We start from the raw sequence: 13,012 nt of genomic DNA, 5'->3' as shown, positions 1-13,012 counted from the left end.
AATTATCTGAAATGTTCCTTGCTGTTAAAAAGAAGCTGATATCTCTGAAAACGCCTTGGTTTGCTATTTAGATATAACCTGAGCATGAAAGTCTTGGCTCTGTAATAACTTGTCCATTCATGGCAGTTCTACTCTTTTCTTTCAAGTGAATGCTATGACTTGTGTCTTTTAGAAATACATCATGCTGGGCTCGTTAAGAGTACCCTCAATGCAAGACTTAAACTTCACTGTATGTTAATTTCTTTCTTGTTTTGAGCCAAATGCTTGCTTTTTTTTAATAATGAATTACTTATTTTGGTGGGGTTTGTGTAGCTGAGATGGTTATTTTTCCCATCAAATTCAGACTTTGACACTGCCACCTGCAGATCTTGATTTCATGCCAAGGTCACCTTTTCCTTCAATCAAAAGTGAAGTTGTTCCTTCTTTCTCTACTCCTGTGTTAGTGTGCCAGGATTCTGCCTATTGAATAATCCTGAGATTTTGCAAACATTTCAGGGTGTGACTATATTTAAAATAGGCATATAGGTTATTATTTGGTTTTTACGTCCCTAAAATATATGAACACTATTCTCAAGGCATCTTGGATCTGTGTTCATCCTGAAGTCCAAAAGAATATTTTTCCAAGGAGAGCTTATGCTTTTGTGTAGCTGTATAATTTTTGTTAGGCCTTGTGAAAGAACAGATACAAATGAAAACAATGCAGTAACTGGTTTCTCCTTGGGAGGGTCTGACTTAGATGCAAGAAGAAATAACTGAACACAGACATCAAAACTAGTTTGTCATCAAGATGAATAGGAAGAAAAAACAATCCTAAATAACCTGTGGGATAAGAGTAATGAAATACTGTTGGGGTTGGTGAGCTTGAAAACAAACTTGCTCAAAATCAATTTTCACTTCCATAGGAAGAGGGAGACTGGAGCCTTTAGAAGATGCTGGTTTCTGAGGCAGTTGGTTCAAGTTCAGTGTGAATCAGGGTATTGGATGTGTTTGTAACAACAGATGTAAACTTCAAAGTTGCTCTGCCCACCTGCTTCTGTTTGCTGTAAATATATGAGGCTTGGGAGATGCAGCTTCCTTTGAAAGTAAAACTGATCCCTGCAAGGAATAATGCAAATGAAAGGGAAGGTCACAGTGAGCAGGATTTGCAGTCATGACTGTGGTGTAAAAGCACAGACATGAGAGTGTGATAGAACACTAAAGCTGTCAGAAGTGAATTATAAACATGTTAGCATAGGTGTGAGACTGTAAATGTTAGATCACTAGTACCTCTGCAATGAATGCTTACTCTTAAATGATAAGCTAACAGTTGTTGCTATTAAGTATTGCATAATCACCTTGAAAACCAAGGTTCAGGGCAAGCTCTCCTGATGTGTGTGGTGTGAAGCTGATGGGAAGAAATCACATCTTGCAGTCCTGTGTCTTGATCCCGTGAGCATGCTTGCTTTGATTCATGCTTGCTTTGATCTAGAATCTAAAGGGTAAGAGTAAATTCATACTTAATGCTGCAATATTGAGTGGTGAGGGAAGTCAGAATGAGAGGTGTGTGGATTTTGCATGTATTCTCAAAAATATGGGATCTTATGCCTGTCTGGGGTCAGTAACTGTGAGTATTCGGGTCTGTCTGTATGAGGAGTTGTGTAGGATCAGATCAAAGGACGTGTTCACTGTTCTGAAATGTTTTGAAAACATTCATCATACAATTTATTTTTTCCAGGGAGGGCAGATAATGTGTTGTATTTTGGGGTTTGGTGGTGGATTTTTTTTTTTTTTTTTTACAAATACAAGGAAAGCTTTGTTTGTGCAGTTACAGCTGATGTGAGTGTGCAAGAACACTTATTTCATTACACCACAGATTTGCTGCTATTGTTGACCAGTTCCAGGAAGGCTGTGTATGGTCAAGTGTCACAAGCAAATGCTGAAAGTTTGATGTCACATGGACAGTTAGAAAGTGCTTGTGTGTTCATCTAAACTTGGACTCTGAAAATTATGAATAAAAACATCGTATAAGTTAAGTGGGTAAACAGTTTTTCCATGCAATATTATGGAAAATAGGAAATATTCATTGATGTAGAGATTCTTTGCTCAAGTTTAAACACAAACCTGTGTTTGTTTGTGGAGGCATGTTGTAACTCTGTGCAAAATATTATTTTGCAAAGGAGGAGGCTGATGAGGAGACTTTGGCCTCAGCCTCTGCATATAGCTTTCTAAAGAAAAATACCTTAAAGCTTGTTTGTGTTGGAGTACCTCAGAAGCAAAGCTGTCTTGAACAGGAGGAGCAGGGGCTTCACATGTCCAAAAGGAGTGAAATGTACAGGCTGCAAGGATTGTGGGTGGTCTGTTATCTCAACTAACAGTATCCTGTCGAGAGAGGTACCTGGTACAGCAGAACATAAGCTTACAGGTGATGGGGAAGTGTTTCTCCTTCCGCTGCAGTTGTACATTCTGCAACCAGAGAACTTATGTAGCCTAGTTTACAGCTCCTGATAGGACTCTGAGACCTGCTCACATGAGTGGATGTGCAGGCAGACTCAAAAACAGGCAGTCCTTTGGTAGGGCTGTGTGGGAGACATGGGCAGAGTTGCAGAGCTGTCCTTTGACACTCTCTTGCCAAGAAGTCTTTCTGCTCTTCTGAAATTCAGGAGCACAAATGTTTTAAATATCTGTAGCTGCTATGAAGTTCAGTGGCACTCAACTGTGGAGATATCATGTTTGTAAGCATAGCAGACCTTCCCAAAGGGAAGCTTGGGAAAAGCAGCACTTCAGCAGAAAGGACTTTGAAACAAGTCCTGTGACTCTTCAAATGTGTCTTTCAGTTAAGACAGAAATTTAGGCCTCTTTCTACTCTGCTGGATTTAGAACTTTCTCCAGGCATTGGACTGTACTTATTTCTTCAATGGTATTTTAGTCCTGTTGAATAGTGTTGGAGACTAATTCCAAAAAACGTGATCTGATTATAAAGTTGTCTGAGTCCTATAACTGAGTGTCCAGAGCTGACTCCACCTCCCTCCTCTGCTGGTTCCGTTTGTTTGGTGACCTCGGGTGCCTGCTGTGCTCAGCCCGTGGTCTCCGTGCTGACTGCAGCAGTTCACTCTGTCAGCCACTGTCCTTGTGTAAACAAATTCCTCCTGAATTACTCACAGGCCAGATGTGCCTCTTTTTTTTGACCTTTTGGCTTCCAAACTGGTAACTATGTCTAATTTTGGCATCCGTTAATACTTATGAATCCTTTTGTACTTTTTTTTTTTCTTTTTTAATTGCTGTGAAATTCCCTCCTGGGAATCAGTTTCATTCCATAGAGCTGCAGCTCTTTGCAATTGGATGTGAATGTGTGTTGTCATTTGCACCTCCTCCACCCCTTTCTATTTATTTATTTTTAAGCATTGTAAGGGAGGAATCCTGTATTCAACAGCATGGCTCCAACCTTTCAGCATACATGTGGTCTGCAAATTACTATTTTTCCTGATCTGCTGTCACCTCACTTTCCTGAGCATTCCCACTCCAGGAAGCTTTAATCTGGTGCATGGTTGTCTTCCTCCTGGAATAGGTAGGTAGATTTATTTGCTTATCAGAACAGCAGTATAATGAGTGCTCAAGATGTTTTCACTGCTCTTACTAAGATTGATCACAGGATGCTCAGGAGCTTTCCCCATGTCCTCTCAAGCAGGGTGGTTGTGGATGGTTACCCATCCTTTCACTGAAGGAAACCCACTTACTGTTGCAAGACATGGCCTTGTAATGGTTTTGCAAGAAGACAGAGATTAAACAGGAGCAGAGGAAGACTTGAGGATGCTGGTTGACATGGCCTGGCATGTGCACTTGCAGCCCAGAAAGCCAAACATGTCAAAAGCAGAGTGAGGAGCAGGGCAAGGGAGGGGATTCTGCCCTTCTACTCTGCTCAGGTGAGACCCCACCTGTAGTGCTGCGTCCAGCTCTGGGGAAGAAGGACAGTGAATCTGTTGGAGCAAGTCCAGAGGAGGCCACAGTGATGGATCAGAGGGCTGGAGCACCTCTTCTTTGGGATTGTTCAGTCTGGAGAAGAGAAGGATCTGGGGAGATCTTGGAGCAGCCTTCCAGTACCTAAAGGGTCTATAAGAAAGCTGGAGAGGGACTTTTTACAAGGGCCTGTAGTGACAGGATGGCTTGATGAAGAACATGAGAGAGAGGAAAAGGCAGAACATAAGCACCCTCAGCTTGGCTTTCTAAGGAGCTCTGAATGGCTGCAACAACCTGCAGCAGCTTTGCCTGGTAGTGGATGGGAGCAGCTGTGCTGCTACAACTGTTTTCCCTTGTGTTCTGGTTTGACAAGATTTCTTGCAGAAATAAGAGGATCAGCTTTTAATTTCTGTCATCTTACAGTGAATAGATTTGTTCTTAGACTCTGGAACAATAAGGCGAGTCCTGACAAGTCATTATTGGTCAGAATAAAAATTGCCTTTTAAGTTCAGCATCCCAGGCTAATTAATGTAAATTCTCCCACTTAGGTTGCTGCTGTATGTGACTTGTTTTAATGCTTGAGTCATAATTCAAAGAGAAGAGGCAGAGGCAAGATTTATTTTTTTTTCTGGGCTGCTATTCTGTGTCAGCTTTGAGATGGATGAAGATAGCTCAAGCTGTACAGAAAAGTTTCTAAGATCTCAAACTTTTCTGCTAAAATCCAAACTCAAGCAAGAGTAATAACAAATGGGTGTGTTATAATAGTATGTGTCTGCACATGGTTACATGTGTATATGTACATAGCATGCATTTTTATACATAAGTAACAAATGTAGGTATGCACATGATAGGTATGTTACACAGTATATTCATTCCTATTTCACTGGAAAGAGGCAAATTATTCTGATTAAGGGAATCAGCTGGAAGCTGTTTTCCCTTTTTCAGGAGATCACTGTGTGTGTTCTGCTTCTTGCCTTGGAGACTGATGCTTTTGGTATAAGAGAACCTGTAGCTGGGTAAACACTTTATTTTGGTGTTTGGCTGCTTTTTCTTGGGAGTTTTTCCCCAAGAAAACAGGATGGGGGAGCAGTAGTTCAATTCTTGGTGAAATTTCTTACGAATAGTTTTCATATTTATCTTTTTGTTCCTCTAGAGCCTTGTTTCCACACAAAACTGTTCATTTGAGATTTTTGGTGCTGTTATTTTTCCAGGAGCAATGTTAGAATAGATAGTTGAGGATCACCTGTACAACAAAGCTTAATTATTCCATACTGAGTTCTGGAAGACCTCTTCTTATCTCCTAAGAAAACACTAGGACTGAGGGGGGGGGGAAATTGGCTAAGGGAGGTAAAATGCCTAAGCAGAGTGGGAAAATACAAATCTAAAATGTTGAAGGCTGTCCTTAGCTTTTTCTTCTTGAGAAATACAAACCTACTTTATTTTTCAATTTTTTTATAACAGTTGGTAGTCATCAAATTTTACCTGTCCATGCTCTCTTTCACTGGGCTTGCCATGTTTGGCATCACCGTTCCCTGTTTTCACTCATCACAGCAATGCCATTTGTGCTTTTGGAAATGTAATACATGCAAAACTTTCCCGTGTTTCCTCAATGTTTGTGAAGGGCTTTTTAGCCATTTAAAATGTAACTCAAATTGGAAAGGGGCTGACTATTGAAGATTAGTTCCTGTTATCACTTTTTTTTTTTAGTAAGACTGTTAATTACTGTAGTATTGCATTAATTACTAATCATTTGGAAGCCCAAGCTTTGTTAAGAGTTACGTTCCTTACAGTTTTTGGGTTGTGGCGATCCTCTCTGCCAGAGCTTATCAGGAACTGCAGCTCCTGTTCCTTCCAGTGCTACTTCTCCTTGGAAATCTTTCTACTTTTTGTATAAAACAGAGATGAGAGTATGAAAAACAACAAGCCTGCTCTTGGCTGGCTCACAGCCAGCTGGTGCCATGGTACATGTAGTGACATTCAGTGTGAACTGACTGGGAAGCATGGACAGCACAGCTCGGATGTGTTTAGCAGCCTGCAGAGATGCTTGTTACCTGAAGTTACCTCCAAAACCATGGTACTAATGTCTGTCCTGATTTAAAGGTGACACTCTCAGACTGTGGAGGTAAGTTAACTGGTCTGACAGCGAACCACAGAGCGAGGTCACTGAAACATGGGAGGGGAACAGCTTTCCCCTGCTGGCAGGCAGGAGCAGGGGGAGGGCTGGAGGCTGCCCAACAGTATCACTTGTGGAGATAGGATGCTGGTATTTCTGCAGTGCAAGTTTCAGTCCAAGTGCAGCCTTCTCTGTAGGGACAAGCAGGTTTTGTGCATGTTTGAGTACCTTAGCTTGCCATTAGCTGTTTCCCCTGTTTCTTCTGGGTGTTTTGGTCAGCAGAGCTCAATGCTGTGATGCTGCTTCCCTTAAAATACACAAACCTGCTTCATCCAGCTGCCTCTGCCAGTGGATCACTTAGCCATTGGCACAAGAGTGCCTTGGAATTTAAAGAGATTTGAGATGTACCTATTGCCTCTAGTTCTTCTTGAGGTTATCAGAAGCTTTGTGTTTATAGGTTTATGGCAAAACATGGCTGTTATGGTAGAGGTGCCAAATTTTAGTGGCTTAACTTGGTATTCTTAGTAGCACCAATAGGGAGGAGGGTTCTGTATGAATAATTTCTGGCCTCTGGCATATCAAACCCAACATTCCTTTTGTCTGAAGCAAAAATAAAAGGGAAGTGATGTTCTTTTCACATCTTTTTTTTTTCTCTCTCTCTCTCTCCCTCCCCAGTTCCCTTTGTAATCGCAACTTGAATCCTGAAATAAGAAGTGAATGGTCCCATAAATTGTTTCACAGAGCTAATTTAACTTGTATCCTATTTATGGTTGTTACCCTCTGCTGGTTTGGACAGTAGATGTGGAGTAATGTGCAAGTCTTGAAGAATGTGATCACTCCAGAAATATCAGTGTTGCCTTGAGGAGGGGATCCTTTTCCAGGTTAGGGGAATGAGCTTGTGCTCACAGAGCTGTGTTCAGTCCATGATATTTTGTAGGTAGCAGGGAGGACTGAGGCTACCTCTCAGCTTTTCATGAGCCCTCCAGTCTAGCACGGTGTGTGTACTCCATCTGACCTTCCTGTGGAACTTACCTTGAAGCTAAAATGCTTCCACTGGATGTCACTGTTGCTCTTGGAGAACACATTTAAAATATCACTTTACCTGTGGTGAAAATGACTCTTTGAAATAGAAGACTTTTAATGGTATTTCTGTCTTCTTTTGGATTAGTAGGATTGGGGTCCAAATGAACAGTGTACACCACCTTTGGGATTTTTCTGCTTTTAGGAGAATTTTTTCAGCTAAGATAGTGAATTTAATTGCACTTACTGAGTTTTAATACATTGAATGTCTGTGTTGAATTAAATACATTGGATGTATGTGTTGGTTAAAGGGAATGCTGTCTTTCTAAATACTTGAAAATCAAGTCTAGACTACATCATATTCCCTTAAAAAGCACAAAGACAAAACCCCCAAAGCAATGTGAAAATTGATTTAAAGAGACTTAAAGGTAGAGCTGAACCTACCCCCCTTGCATCACTTGGTTCTTCCCGTCCAGTGGAAAAAGGTGAGGAGAAGGGAAAAGAAGTATTTCCTCTGGATTGAATTGTAAGAATCCTACACTTTATTAGTAGGTGTAAAATTCAGGGAGGAAGTTATTGTATCAATATATCTTCTAACTATCACAATTTAAAAAGCAAAATGTCATTTTTTTAGTTGTCCCAGCCGGTTCACTACAGATGCACATGTGTTGTGTAGTTAAAACTTTCCCCCTGCCCCCCCATCAGCACTGTAATTCCTGGCCAGAATGCTGTTTAGCCAGAACAATTTTTGTAAGAGGCTCAGTAAGAGACCTCTGGAATGAAGGCTGATTAATTTTCCCCTTCCCCCAAGTAGTTGCACTGTGCTGTCTTTAAGTGGTTGCTATAAATAAATCACTTCTGTTTTCCCTTTGTCACTGAGAGCTGTATTGTATTCAGAAACTGCTCATCTATTCTTCCTTTAATGTTCAGCTGCTCCTTGCTCTACTCCCAGGGCTTAATATGCAGATGTTGTAATAAGATATTTAATGGCAAATACATTTGTTTGGTTGTGCCAAATGAATTGCGCACTTGAACTCTGACTAAAATAAATTAAACCTCTGCAGCAGTGTCATTGTTCCTGGTGCCTGTCCCCAGCATTCAGCTGGCACTTTACCTTGCAGGTGAGTCAGATGAGAGCACAGGCATCTCTCCCTGTAGTCATGATGTTCCTTGGTACTGAGACTGACACAATTCTCTATTTTTGCAATGTTTTTCTAAATCTGTTAGAATTTAAATCACCGATGGCTGGCTCAGCACATGATACACATTGCCATTAGGAGAAGGGTGGCAGTAGTTTGATCTGTAAGGGTTTTCTTCTTCATTCTTAGGGACAGGAGCTGATTTAATCTGCTTTTACAAAATTTGAAAATGTTTTTGTCTGGGGGCAATTTGATTATTCCTCAACTGGGTGCACACTTCCTTTCGAGTGCCTTTAGGTACTAGTAGGTACAGGTTGTAGTCTGGCTGTTAAAGGAAAGTTTCCAAACTTTCCCCTCTTTTGTTAAACTGTGAAGTTTAACACTTCAGTTTCTCTGCCTGTTTGTGGGCAGTGACTCAAAGTTCTTCTGTAGGTGTGGGTGTTGGATACTTGGCTTTTGTACCTGCTGGGGGGGGGTGGTTAGGCAGGGTGTGCTTGTTCTTAGAACTGAATATTCAAAGCCCTTGGTCAGTTGAAAGCCTCCCTTGTGGAAGTCACTGCAGTGACACACTGACACAGTTTATTTACTGGCTGGCTGTGTCACTGGTTGAGACAGATGCACTAACTCAGGACCTCAGTGCTGAAGGCTGTAGCTACGGTTATCTGGATGATGATGATGATGATGGGCAGAAAGGAATCTTTCAAGAAGTGATATTTGAAATGGGACAGCCATATTTTAATGCCTCTGGTTTTAATAGTAGATACACTTCTGTTCTTGGGGGTTCTGCCACCTGTGAGTACCTTCAGGAGCCCACGTGGCCTTGCTGGAGGTGGCTTGCTTGGCTTTTTGTGGAGGTGGCACATAGCCTGTGAGCTGAGCAATGTGGCATCTGACAGCTCTGCCCCTGGCTGCAACTTGACATGGTGAGGGACCACCTGACCCCTAAAACATCAGTGTAGGAACATCTCTGCAGCACTGCCCTTGCAAATATGCCAGACTCTTAAACTCTGTGGAGTGTAGCAAAGAGAATATCAACTCTTGAGTTCAACCCAGAAGCTTTTTATGAAAAGCTGTCTGACATGTGCTATAAAGATGGAGGGAGAAGATCTGTCAGTACAGTCATTTTTCTGCTTCTGTGAGTCAGCTTGTTCTAATGGGTTTTGAAGTGAATAGCTCATCATCATTTGGGGTTTTTAAGTGCAGGTTGTATGCAGTGTTAGCTCACTCAAATTTCTGCTGTGCCATGATTGACTGGCCTGAAGTTACATCATTGAAATAGGCTAGTCAGCCTTAAAATAGCAAGAAAATATGTTTTTTAATGCTAGTTACCCACTGAAAAGCAGGGGTTTGTGGTTTTTGCTTGGTTTTACTTTTAAATATAAGCAGCAGGTAGCAGGTTTGTAAGGCTGGCTTTATCTCATCTCTGCAAGAACATATTTTAGTTGATTGAATCAATGCACAGGTGAGCAACATGTGGCTCTTGGGCTACCTGCAGCACAGGAGTGGTTGGAGTGTGGCTCCCATGCCAAGGCTGTTCAGTGTGACCTGGAGTGTGGGCTGTGTTGGCCAAGGGCCTGTAGATAATCCAAATTATTCAAGCAAGTGGGAGGAAGCAAATTAGCAGAGGCCGGTGTGGCTGGTACCACCTGATACCCAGCTGCATCCCAAGCCTGTGGTGGAGCAACAGGGATCCCTGAGGAGCAGTTGTTAGATGTATCCATTAAACCTTTCCCTTCCTTTCCTGCTCCTTATGCAAAACTGGCCTTGTGATGCTTGGCTGTTTGAGGATGGTTTGGTTGCAGGCTCTGGAAGAGCAGTCGGCCCTTACCAGCAGCAAGGCATCCTCCTGGCAAAGCTACTCCTGCTGTGGCCTCTTTTCCTTTTCTCTTCCTTGCCCCCTCCAGTCTCCAGCTTCCCTAGGTAGTCACATTTCTACTCTTTGCAGTGCTTTCTGCATATTTTGCCTGAATGTTGGGCTGGACCTCAGCCTTGGGACCCTTTCTGTGCCCTAAATCAGTGGCTCCCAGCAGCACAACTGTTTTTATGTATATTTATTTTTTAAAATATATATACATCATTTTTAGGTATGCATGTATATATATACATATATCGATATTCATAATGTACTGAACAGTTTGTGGTTTAAAGTTATGTGAGCTGGTCTAAGGTCTTGTTGCAATTTAGTTGCCAACCTGCACATACCTGTATCAAATACAGAGGTGAGCAGGTAGATCAGTACAGCACTGATGAGAAATGCATTCCTGGTATTGCATGTGAGAGGAGAGATGGAAGCAACTCTTCATTTCTTGCTTTGGAAATGTACATGTGGGAGAACTTTTAGAGACCATCTTCCAATCTGTCAGAATTCCTTGCTGTCTTAGCTGATTTGTGAACTTCATGTGAGTAATAAGTGCATGGGATGGAGCTGCACCAGGCATCGGGCCATGGACAACTACATTTCGAGTGCTGTGATCTTGGCTTTAGATTCAAATCTTGTCTGTTAGTGTAAATTGAGAAACTGAAGTCTGCAGTTGCTTAACCAGTTGGCTGCCTCCTTTAGTTAAACTTCTCTGAACTACTTCTGGTGGTAATGCAGATAAACAATGCAAATAGTGTTTGTTGTAGAAGAAAGGTACCATTTTGAAAGAAAAGGAAAGAAGAATAAGTTCTTTAGTAGAGATCTATTTGTGTTTTTCAAACTTAATTTATTCTGAATGAAATATTCAAGCTTGCATAACTAAAGCAGTTGAAATTGAAACTTCAAAGTAAACTTGTTCTTATTCTCATTGAGAAGGAAAACCAGTTCAAGATATAAACAAAATTAAAATTACTAAATCAAAACTGTTCCAATGCAGATCGGATACATCTTGCTTCTGCTGAACTTAACTGCAGTACAGTGTCTTTGCAAGCACCAAACATGGAGAGAGGCTTTAACTTTACTATTGGAGTGAAAATAATTGGACTTTTCTCGGGGTATCTTACTTAATTCTTGTAATTGGGATGTAGTGTTTCCATGTGCCTCCAATAAGTCTTCATTTACCTGTGGTCTGTGCCTGTGGACCACATGAGCATGCCAGAGCTCTTTGCACACATAAAGCTTGAACCTTGCAGGATTGCTTCAGAATTGTTATCTAAGGTTTACCTTTCCTCATCAAGGTTTGAAAACAAACACAAGCACACACAAAAAAATGCCCCGAAAACAATAAAACCGCCCTCCACCTGGGACAGGCAGACAAGTCAGCAGAAGCTTTTCCTTTTCCAGCTGTGGCAAGAACAATTCCTTTTCTCCTTTGCCTGTTTTTAATAGCATAGACTGTCCTAGCATAAACTGTCCTTTACTGTTTACCCTCCGTGAAACAGAAATCCTTCTCCAGTTGTTTGCATCGCAATAGCAGATTATGTCTGTTTATTTTTCTAGCAGTCAGAAATGGACAGTGGTATTCATCATAAGAAAACAAAAACTCAGGATTCTGGTAGGAACCACGAGCAGCAAGAGGTGGAGGCCAGTCTTGCGAATACCCTGGAGCATATTATGGGACAGCTGGATGTTCTGACTCAGGTATGGTTTGCTCTTTAATTTTGGAATGACAAAGGTACCTCTGACTGGAAGAACTGGGAATGTTTGGCAAGAGTTTCACAGAATAAAAATGTGACTAGTTCAAAACCTCTGCTTTTTAGTAGTATTTTGATAAATCTTCCATCGTCTGTTTCTCAGCTTATCTCTATCAGTTCCCTCACATTGACTTCCAGCTTAGGCTGGAACTCTTCCTTTATGTTCCTTTATGCTGCAGTGTCTTGGAGTGCTGCGTGAGCCAGCTCTGAGAGACTGTGCTATTAGCCAGGGTTTATCTAAGGTGATGCCTAAAGGAGTGCTTGGCACAACAGCTCTGTTTTGGTGAATAATCTGTCTCTCCTCCCTCCCCCATTATACTGCAGTCTATAGGTAAACTCCGTTCAGATCCTTCTCCTTTTCCCCCACCCAACGTTCACCTACACAGTCCAATTTCTGCAGTATTCTCCTCCCATCAACAAGTCTGGGCCCTTCTGTGCCTCGTTGCTAGAACATGCTTTTCACCCACAGTTACAAACAACTAATCCCAACATTAACAAACAGTTCTTTCTTGGAGTCACTGAGCGGTGCTTGAACAGTACCAGCCATCAATGGTGATCATCACAGCATGTGTTTACTTAGTAAGAATTTGGGGATAGAGCTGTTTTTTGATTAACTAAATAACTGCTCATTGCTCCTGTGAAGAAATACTGTTTCTGATTATTGTCTGGCCCTGAATTTCATTGTGTGTTTTTGAGGTATGTGACAAGCATGGGATAGTAAACATTGGTGATCTCCTGTAGCTGAGACCGTGGTGGTAGGATGGAAAAATCTGTGTGGGAGGGTTTGTCTGTGGGTTTAAATGTTATTTCTGAGAAAGAACAAGCAGGTCTTGAACACTTGGTATTGAACATACTGATTACTAGTTAAAGATAGCTCTTTGCTCTTGAGAGAGTTAACTTGTCAAAGTACTTGTCAAAAAGTGCAAGATGATGGGTTAGAGGGCCCATCAGGGGATTGAAGGCTGATTTAGGGATTAAAAAACATGCCAGGACTACAGGCAGTCTAAAATAGTGTAGGATGAAACCCAAAAGGTATTTAAGTTCACTTGGCAGAAATGCAAGAAAGCACTTTTCCTGTGATCTTTAAAAGGCTGAACACTGGAGGAGGGGAGGGAAATCTCTGACACTGGGCCCTCATACTTGTGAGTAAAAAGCAGCCCAGTGTATACACAAAATATTTTATTACTGTTTTTAC

The 13,012-nt window shown here is 41.5% G+C and overlaps 1 protein-coding gene across 4 annotated transcripts in view; it reads left to right on the top strand.

Annotated features, from left to right (window-relative positions):
- The window catches only part of POC1A (POC1 centriolar protein A), a 48,574-nt gene that overhangs the window by 25,194 nt on the left and 10,368 nt on the right, over window positions 1-13,012 (top strand). For 3 of the 4 annotated variants that reach the window (XM_017819977.1, XM_017819976.1, XM_017819974.1), the window contains one exon: window positions 11,624-11,764. In XM_017819977.1, coding sequence (XP_017675466.1) covers window positions 11,624-11,764 — 141 coding nt within the window. The remainder of the gene's footprint in view (window positions 1-11,623; window positions 11,765-13,012) is intronic. The other variant, XM_017819975.1, reaches the window with a different exon arrangement.

This window comes from Lepidothrix coronata, unplaced genomic scaffold (assembly GCF_001604755.1).
Source record: "Lepidothrix coronata isolate B3197 unplaced genomic scaffold, Lepidothrix_coronata-1.0 Scaffold78, whole genome shotgun sequence".
Classification (NCBI taxonomy): Eukaryota; Metazoa; Chordata; class Aves; order Passeriformes; family Pipridae; genus Lepidothrix; species Lepidothrix coronata.
This window is presented reverse-complemented; position numbering and strand designations above follow the sequence as displayed.